The 9,614-nt window shown below is 41.6% G+C and overlaps 1 protein-coding gene across 1 annotated transcript; it reads right to left on the bottom strand.

Moving 5' to 3' along the window:
- Positions 1–727: 727 nt before the first annotated feature.
- On the bottom strand, positions 728–9,407 carry LOC121844899 (cerebellar degeneration-related protein 2-like). The gene is made up of 4 exons (XM_042315377.1): positions 9,289–9,407; positions 7,088–7,200; positions 1,770–1,918; positions 728–1,598 (listed from the first exon to the last, which is right to left on the bottom strand). The coding sequence occupies exons 1-4, from the start codon at positions 9,368–9,370 to the stop codon at positions 1,358–1,360; spliced, it is 585 nt and encodes a 194-aa protein (XP_042171311.1). The 5' UTR covers positions 9,371–9,407; the 3' UTR covers positions 728–1,357.
- Positions 9,408–9,614: the final 207 nt, after the last annotated feature.

Here is a 9,614-nt window from a genome sequence, read left to right as displayed (position 1 = left end):
ACAGCTTTGCACACTCATTCTCTCAACCAGCTTCATGAGGTAGTCAGACAAGGCATTTGTTTTTCAACAGGACAATGACCCAACAAACCTCCAGGCTGTGTAAGGGCTATTTGACCAAGAAGGAGAGGGATGGAGTGCTGCATCAGATAACCTGGCCTCCACAATCACCCGACCTCAACCCAATTGAGATGGTTTGGGATGAGTTGGAACGCAGAGTGAAGGAAAAGCAGCCAACAAGTGCTCAGCATATAAAGGAAACTTCAAGACAATTGGAAAAGCATTCCAGGTGAAGCTGGTTGAGAAAATGCCAAGAGTGTGCAAAGCTGTCATCAAGGCAAAGGGTTGCTACTTTGAAGAATCTGAAATATATTTTGATTTGTTTAACACCTTTTTGGTTACTGCATGATTCCCTGTGTGTTATTTCATAGTTTGGATGTTTTCACTACTATTCTACAATGCAGAACATAGTACAAATAAAGAAAAACCCTTGAATAGTAGGTGTCCAAACTTTTGACTGGTACTGTATGTGCTTTATCAGTGGTTTTGTATTGCATGCTAAAACAGGCTACTAAACTGTGTGTGTATGTTAGTGTGTGTATACAGGCTAGACTTAACCTCCTTCTGAAAGATTTATCTGCAGGGGATTATGTCCGAAAAGCCTTGGCCCAGATTAGGTGGTCTGGGTGACCTGGGGGAAGCCCAGTCATCACACGGCTGAAAATGGCAGTAATACATAGTCATTAGACTATGGACCCATCTCAATAGTCAAGTGTCTCTCTGCCTGTCTCCTTTACTTAATATGTACTGAAAGGGAATACACAGTATGCAGATCACTAGAAGGGGAAGAGATGAGAAGAGGCTCTATGACTGCTGGTTTGACACCATTGATGATTGATAGTGCAGTTTCTATAAAAACTTTCAGAAAGACCTGTAACTTGGCCAGACACACAGTTCCTGGAATGATGTACTTTAACTTGGCCAGTGACAAACATTCAGGCTAGCTGAAGTAGAACATTCCTCTCAAGGCACATGCTTGTTACTGTACTTTAAAATAACATTTAAGGTAACTTCCTCTGTTTATTGTTTGTTATTGTGTTCCCTCTCTTAGCATGCACATAATCTCCAAATGGTTTAGTTACTATAATCAGAGTGCAGGAAATGAGTGTTCACGGTGACCATTCCCACTGCAGAATAAGGCCAGCTCATTTGGGTTCCATCTCCATCTACTCTCTTCTCAACCTAGTCTTGGTTTGCATGGTTGAGATGAGAATTAAATTGATCAACATTGATTTGAGCTGAATAAAGCTGAACACATCTGGTTCTGTGGCGGAATGGATGTTTTAGACTAACAATAACATTAGCGGTTTGTTGGCACCAGGTTCAATTGCACAGCTGCAGGACACATACATGCACACACGCACTTGTCTTTCTGCAGGTCATACAGCTCCTTGAGGCAGGACACACTCTGTGCTCCAAGGTTGTGTCTCTGTTCGGCCAATTCTCTCCTGCTCCGGTCAGACTGGGCTGTCCTCAGCTCCTCCACCTGGGTCTGCAAGTCCTCCATGTGGGTCTCAAGACTGTTGATCGTTTCTGTCAGGCTGAGAGAGAGGACAAGCATAGAAGTGGTTCGAATTACTGAGCTTTGTGGAGAAAATTAATTTAGCCAAAACCTTGCCTCTTAGTAAATTTGGCATCTAAGTATTTATACTGGGGGTAAAAAAAAATTACAGTTACTATTTTCAGAAAGGAATCAAAGTCCTGAGTCTCACCAGTTGATCCTCTGCTGGGCGACGCGGTTGTCCAGAATCAGCCTGTGGTTGCCCTGCTCCAGGTCTCTGGCTGCCACATCTAGCTGCTCGTATACCTTAGCATGCTGGTCATTCATTTGCCTCAGCAAATCCACCTGCTTAGTCAGGTACTGGGAGGAGGTCAAAGGTAATTGCCATTGAAATAGGATGGATAGAACAGTTTTTTGGTCCACTAATAGGGTCCAGTGTTTGTCAGGTGATAGAGTTTTTACTGTATGTAAGTATTGATCAAGCATTTAATTATGGTTCCATTATGACTGCTACAGTGTGTGCAAGTCCTCTCATTCCTGTAATTCAATTTCCAGAACAATGATCCATTGCAAAACAGGTCAGTGAAGAGGACCAGTAGCACCGAACACACTTTTGAACTGGCAAAACACTGTGGCTTTGTGACCAGAATACTTTATGCAAGCATGGAGCTGGGACATATACCACTTAGCATTATCAGGATGGGTCACTGCCACTTGTTGAAGGACTCCTAAGTGATCCCCGTGTGCCTTCGAATTTAGGCTTAACCATCACGACTAATTCAAATCATTAGATTTTGATATTAACTGACTGGCAGACGAGGCATAGGAGGATAAAGCCCTAACCCACATCACTCAGGGATCTCCTTCAGAGAGACACTTCAGTTGAAAAATACATCAATGGAACTTTGAGCTGGTTCAATTACATGTGAAAGATTTATTTAATTATTTTTTTCACCTTTATTTAACCAGTTAGGCTAGTTGAGAACAAGTTCTAATTTACAATTGAGACCTGGCCAAGATAAAGCATAGCAGTGTGAACAGATAACAGATTTACACATGGAGTAAACAATAAACAAGTCAACAAGTCAAAAAAAAGAAAGTCTATATACATTGTGTGCAAAAGGCATGAGGTAGGCCGAATAATTACAATTACAAGATACTTTACTGATCTTGCAGTCAAAAATGTACAAAGATCTTAAGTCCAAAGTGAAAAACAATAGCAGTGTCACAATACTGACAGATGAGTAACACAGTCACAGTAGTTGAATAGGTGACAATAGTACCTTGAACTTTACATATCTATCTAACCATTACCTGAAAATAAAAAGCCTATATTCCTCTGTTAAAGGATCCAATCCTTTTTTTCACCTAAAATGACATACCCAAATCTAACTGTCTGTAGCTCAGGACCTGAAGCAAGGATATGCATATTCTTGATACCATTTGAAAGGAAACACTTTAAAGTTTGTGGAAATGTGAAATTAATGTAGGAGAATAACACAATAGATCTGGTAAAAGATACAAATTAAAAAAACATGCAGTCTCTTTTTGTTCCATCATCTTTGAAATGCAAGAATAAGGCCATTACATGACTTAGAACTCTAGGCGCAATTTAGATTTTGGTCACTAGATGGCAGCAGTATATGTGCAAAGTTTTAGACTGATCCAATGAACCGTTGCATTACTGTTCAAAATGTATCAAGTCTGCCCAAATGTGCCTAAATCGGTTAATTGAAACGTTTAAGTTCATAACTGTGCACTCTCCTCAAACAATAGCACGGTATTATTTCACTGTATTAGGTACTGTAAATTAGACAGTGCAGTTGGATTAACAAGAATTTAAGCTTTATGCCCATATAAGACATAGCTATGTCCTGGAAAATGTTCTTATTACTTACAACGTCATGTAAATCACAATAGCGCTCGTTAGCTCAACCGTCCAGCGGGGAGGGGGGCACCGATCCTGTAGAGGTTTTTACCCTCTAGTCTAAGACCTCTGTCTTGGCGTTTAACTCCAGGATGTCCGACTATTACTGACTGTACCAACTGTCCCGTTCTATTTTAATTACTGGAGAGACCATCTAACTGACAGCAGGTCAACAAAGGACCTTAAAATGCTTTACAGTGCTTATTATGAGGCCAATGCCTTCAGTGCTTAGAATTGTAATCCCATGTATCTGACCATATCTATATGTGGTGTCTGTACCTGGTCTTAGGCTCCTCTTGGGCTATTCCACGGTAACAGAATGATGGTCTGTGCTGTTTGTGCCGTCATTCTGTTACCAAACGTTGCCTCTGCACTGTTCTTCAAGTAAACGTGTTTTTGTCATTTTCTGTGGAAATTGTTCAAAGTTGTCCTTGTACGTTTTTTTTTTTTTTAATTTATTTTTTTTACTTTGCGATCATTGGTTTTATTTTTCGTACATTTGAAAGTGGAAAATTGGGAGTCTCAGCATCATTCTGTTACTGTGGAATTGCCATTTTTGGTTAATGTTAAAATCCCCTGTGGTTGGTTGTGTGCTGAACGAACAGGTTTGCACCAGAACACCCTTTGAATGCATCACCTGTTTGTGTGAACTCGTTGAGACTGCTCACCGAACACATACTGCTTGTTCCAGCATGGTTGCCCAAAGCTAGCACCTGCGCAGTGCACATATTTGCTTATCTTTGTACAGATCGGTTGTTCATACTTATTTGTTTGGAAATTACTGTACAAATCAGACCTGTGCCGCATGCCCGGCGCCTATAGCTCAAGTCGACCCTTGTGAACAAGCAAGGAGTTCATACTTAAGTGGTCACTAGTCAGGATGATGGAGGAAAGGCAGAAAGGTCTGATACGAAAATGTCATGTTGTTTGTACCACCACCCTAACTGAGAACATGTGTGTGTGAGTACTCAGCAGGATACATCCCGTGAATATAGTGAGGATACTATTAGGCAACCCCAAAATGTAGGTTGTTAAACACACCATCATATATCATGAGGTGCGAGGCAGGAAAGAGCATTTGCACACCAAGTTCTCTTAGGCTATGCTGTCTAAACACAGCCTTAGATACTCAGTGTTGAGAGGCAGGATAACATCAGTAGTAACTATGTGAAAGTTCACTACCTTGACTAAGCCTTTGGCTACTGAAGGAAGCATAAAGCCGTTGGCCACTGCTCTCCTTACAGAGAGGAGGTGAAAGGTGTCTTAAAGGTGCCTTAAAGATAGTTAGACAAATACCTGTCCATGCAATGCAAGGACCAATTAAGTCATGAGCTAATCCAGACAGGCTTTCACTTGATCCCATTTAACGAGAGGAAACTAACGATCGGAAGAGCCTGACAAGAAAAGAGATTTGGGGGAGAGATTTGTCAATGTGGACTTTCGGCTCCCATTGGTGGACTTGTTGGTCTGTGCGCAGGGTTGTTTCCTAATGACGTCAAACAGTTGAGCTAAGCTTCTTATTGCTTTTGAACACCGAAGTCCTGTTTTTGTTTACATACAGGACAGGTGCCGTTCCTTCGGAAAGTGTTCAGACCCCTTGACTTTTTCCACATTTTGTTATGTTACAGCCTTATTCTAAAATGGATTAAATATAAAACAAACAAAAAAATCCTCAGCAATCTACACAGAATACCCCATAATGACAAAGTGAAAACAGGTTTAGAAATGTTTGCAAATTGATTCAAATAAAAAAACAGAAATACCTTATTTACATAAGTATTCAGACCCTTTGCTACGAGACTCGAAATTGAGCTCAGGTGCATCCTGTTTCCATTGATGATGCTTAAGATGTGTCTACAACTTGATTGGAGTCCACCTGTGGTAAATTAAATTGATTGGACATGACAAGGAAAGGCACACATCTGTATATATAAAAAGGTCCCACAGTTGACAGGGCATGTTAGAGGCACAGATCTGGGGAAGGGTACCAAAAACAATTCTGCAGCATTGAAGGTCCCCAAGAAAAGTGGCCTCCATCCTTAAATGGAAGATGTTTGGAACCACCAAGACTCATCCTAGAGCTGGCCGCCCTGCCAAACTGAACAATCGGGGAGAAGGGCCTTGGTCAGGGAGGCAACCAAGAACCCGATGGTCACTGACAGTAAAAGGCACATGACAGCTTGCTTGGAGTTTGCCAAAAGGCACCTAAAGGACTCAGACCATGAGAAACAATATTCTCTGGTCTGATAAAACCAAGATTCAACTCTTTGACCTGAATGCCAAGCGTCACATCTGGAGGAAACCTGGCACCATCCCAATGGTGGTGGCAGCATCATGCTGTGGGGGTGTTTTTTAGCAGCAGAGACTGGGAGAATAGTCAGGATCAAGAGAAAGTACTGAGAGATCTTTGATGAAACCCTGCTCCAGAGTGCTCAGGACCTCAAACTGGGGCAAAGGTTCACCTTCCAACAGAACAATGACCCTATGCACACAGCCAAGGACAAGTCTTAGGTCTCCGAATGTCCTTGAGTGGCCCAGCCAGAACCCGGACTTGAATATCTCTGGAGTGACCTGAAAATAGCTGTGCAGCTGCGCTCCCAATCCAACCTGACAGAGCTTGAGTGAAAGAATGGGATAAACACCCCAAATACAGGTGTGCCAAGCTTGTAGCATCATACCAAAAAATACTCAAGGCTGTAATTGCTGCCAAAGGTGATTCAACAAAGTACTGTAATGAAACAGGCAGGGAGCAGGTTTCGAAACCTCAACCTTCTAGCCCGAAGTCCCGCACGCTAGCGACTGTGCCGCAAAAGCATGCTTGTGCGGCAGAGTCGATATCTGCGCTTATAAACCCAGTGTCGGTACACTACTCCCTCCTTTCAAAGAGAGTGTCCTCGCGCTACCTTGCGACTCTACGTCTTACAGGAACGCGCTCACCGGCCAAGCACACGCACTGTCATGGATGCAAGGTCTGATCCCTTCTGACACCAATGTAATGAAACAGGCAGAGAGCAGGCCTCGAACCCTCAACCTTCTAGCCCGAAGTCCAGTGTGCTATCGACTGTGCCACAAAAGCATGGTCATGCGGAAGAGTCGGTATTAGTGATTATAAACCCAGGGTCGTTACACTACTGAGAGTCTGAATACTTATGTAAATGTTTATTTTTTTATTTTTTATAAATTAGCCAAAATTGAAGAAAAAAAAATGTATTTGCTGTCATTATGGGGTATTGTGTAAAGATTGATGAGGGGGAAAAAAAAACAATACATTTTAGAATAAGGCTGTAACCTAACAAAATGTGTAAAAAGTTGTGGGGTCTGAATACTTTCCGAAGGACAGGTTAGCTAAGACCAAGTCAGTTTGGTGAATGAATGTAGGGCTACTCCAGTGGTACAGTATCTGCAAAATGGTAATTTATTAACAAGCAATATTCCAGCCATAGTGACCTTCAGAGCAAGGTTTAAAAAGTGATTCATTCATATTACACATCTTATGTTGCCGACTGATTCTACATCAGTGGGAAAAAATGTAACCTACAATGTAGTGTGTGTGTTTGTATTTGCTCTCAGTGGCCTAGTATGATCATATTTAGACCAGCTACCTCAATCTCCTGCAGCTGCTCCTGGTTGGTGGAGAACATCTGCTGCAGCCCCTGCTCCAACTCATGGTTCCGGTCCAGCAGGGTCTTACCCAGCTGAGCCGCCAAATGGAGATCTGTAAATAGATACACGCAAACAAAACACATTCATTGTACATGTAACAGGGTTGGTTATGTTTCCAACTTGCCTCTAAAGAAAGGTGCATTTAATGTTCAAGCATTCTTCTTGGTTGGTTCAATTCCGATGACAATAAGGCGCGTTGTTATTGGCCCCGCTTTCAGAAAGGGGAGTTCGCGAGAGATCCCCAGTATGAAAATGTAACGCAAGGGGTAGGTCACGTTCTGAATACTGTTTTCTATATTTTACAATGTGTTGCTGATTTATACATGTGTGGGTATATGGTACCTGTTCGGGAATGAGTGGCTTTCTGGGATGTGCTTTGGTATATGATTGCTGTATATAAATAAGTGTGTTAGTTAGCATGCACCGATGTAATGGTCACATACGCCCACTGCTAACAGATGTTTTCATGCTACAGATTTTACCATCGACAGCCAACATCATTAAGCCCTGCACAACTAACGTGCTGTTTCCTATTTAAACAACATATAATAAATAATGCTCAACTGGGACCACTGGCTGGGGTGATTTATTTGGACAAAACACAACGCAAGGAGAGTACGGTTATCACTGTTACATATACACACACTAAACATGGATCAGTTCACACTTTCACAAATGTGTACACACAGTATGTTAGGCTCCTTCAGACCAATATTGGGCTAACATTACTCATTTTAGTCCAAGGTCCTTACATGTTCTGTTTAAAGGTGAATTGGCTCTGGAAGCCAAAACAGCCAAAAGCTCCATCTAAATCGATTCTCAATTGCAGTATGGTTCTAGAAACATAAATCTCTCTACTTTCATATCACATATTATTTCCAAATGCAAAATACACTTACTGCACACAGATTTAAGCGGTTTTAACACAGTTGCAGCCGACAGTATTTTTCAGTGATAACACGTTTGTGGCGTCTGACTTGCATTTACACACGTGTTCGGAGACGCGGATAGCTAATTTGCACAGGTAGTCCACCGGTTTTCTGTAAACAAGCACTGTAACATGGAAATATGGCTGTGTGGAAACCCTAACAAAATAAAGGTGTATCAATTTAACCTTTTGTTTTGTATAACGAGAACGTCTAGCAACCCAAAAGGTTGCGAGTTCGAATCTCATTGCGGATAACTTTAGTATTTTAGCAACTTTTTACAACTACTTACTACTTTAAGCTACTTTGCATGTTAGCTAACCCGTAACCCCTTTAGCCAACCCTTCCTTTAAACTAACCCCCTAACCTAGCTAACGTTAGCATCCTAGCCACCTAGCTAGAATTCGTAACATATTGTAAAGTCATAACATATTGTACACTTTGTAAATTCATAACATTACAAATTATAATTCAGAACATATCATACAAAATGGGTGATGGACATCCACAAATGAATACATAATATACGAAACGGAGTGTATTGGATTTACATACAGAATAATACAAAATGCTCTGAGACCAGGTTGCAGCCAGCCACGTAATGTACTGAGTGTCATGATCAACAACATACAGGTAGGTGCACAATAATCATGCAGTACACATATACATGCAAATAGTGCCCAAACAAACCGCAAAAACTGTAGACTACACACACAAAACAACATGGGAAGTGACAGCCTCAGGATATCCTGGCAACAAGAAGGCTCTCAGTAATTCTCAATATAGACCCCACTATTACTGACTGTGTGAGTGTCACAAGAGTGTTACCATTTACAATAAGATAATGTGTTCGATACAAATCACTAATTTTGTTGAGACTTTCATTTTTTTTTAAAGTGTTTTTAAAATGGAATGGATGTGGGTCTATGAAAATGGTATCATTTGAGACTTGCGGTTGCAATGTTGGCAATTGCATGTCTGCCACTGAAAATGTAATCAGCCTACGTGCAATAACCGTGAGGCTATTCACTGATTTTGTCTAGTACAGTTTAAAATAACCTTGTAATTATTTTCCAATCTGTAACCTCAGATGACTGTAGAATAGTGGAGTCGTATTGCAATAGGAGGCTGGTGATGGTTTCCTCTCAGCTGCGGCTGTTTAGGACGCAACCAAGCTATCCCTCCCTTCAACGCCCGCAACACAAGTCTCTTACCGTGCTCAAGGTCCTGTTTGCCATACCATGGCTCCTCATCCTTGAGCTCAAACTCTTCCTCCACTATCATATCGGTCAGCATTTCCACTGACAATTGTATTCCAATAGAGTGCACGCTCCCCGGCAGAATCCTAAAACACCGGTGTGATAAACAGCCTGGAGTGACCAGACAATATCCTCTGGTGTCGTAGTCCGGTGTCTTTCTGCAGCAACGTGGCAATCTGCGCAGCCGGAGAATGAACTCAGCCCCTAAGTAAAAAGCAACACTACTTTTTTAATGACAGTTCATTGACCAATAATTAGAAAGTAGGTGGGACCAGAGCACC

This window comes from Oncorhynchus tshawytscha, unplaced genomic scaffold, assembly GCF_018296145.1.
Source record: "Oncorhynchus tshawytscha isolate Ot180627B unplaced genomic scaffold, Otsh_v2.0 Un_contig_18411_pilon_pilon, whole genome shotgun sequence".
In the NCBI taxonomy this organism is placed as follows: Eukaryota; Metazoa; Chordata; class Actinopteri; order Salmoniformes; family Salmonidae; genus Oncorhynchus; species Oncorhynchus tshawytscha.
Note: the sequence above shows the minus strand (reverse complement) of the source record. Positions and strands in the feature narration are given on the sequence as shown.

Excerpts from the sequence above, each read along its gene's own strand:
- LOC121844899 (XM_042315377.1), bottom strand. The coding sequence starts at position 9,370 with ATGCTGACCGATATGATAGTGGAGGAAGAGTTTGAGCTCAAGGATGAG. Across the intron at positions 7,201-9,288 it reads CAAACAGGACCTTGAGCACG|ATCTCCATTTGGCGGCTCAG; the intron begins GTAAGAGACTTG and ends ATCTATTTACAG. Across the intron at positions 1,919-7,087 it reads AGCAGCTGCAGGAGATTGAG|TACCTGACTAAGCAGGTGGA; the intron begins GTAGCTGGTCTA and ends ACCTCCTCCCAG.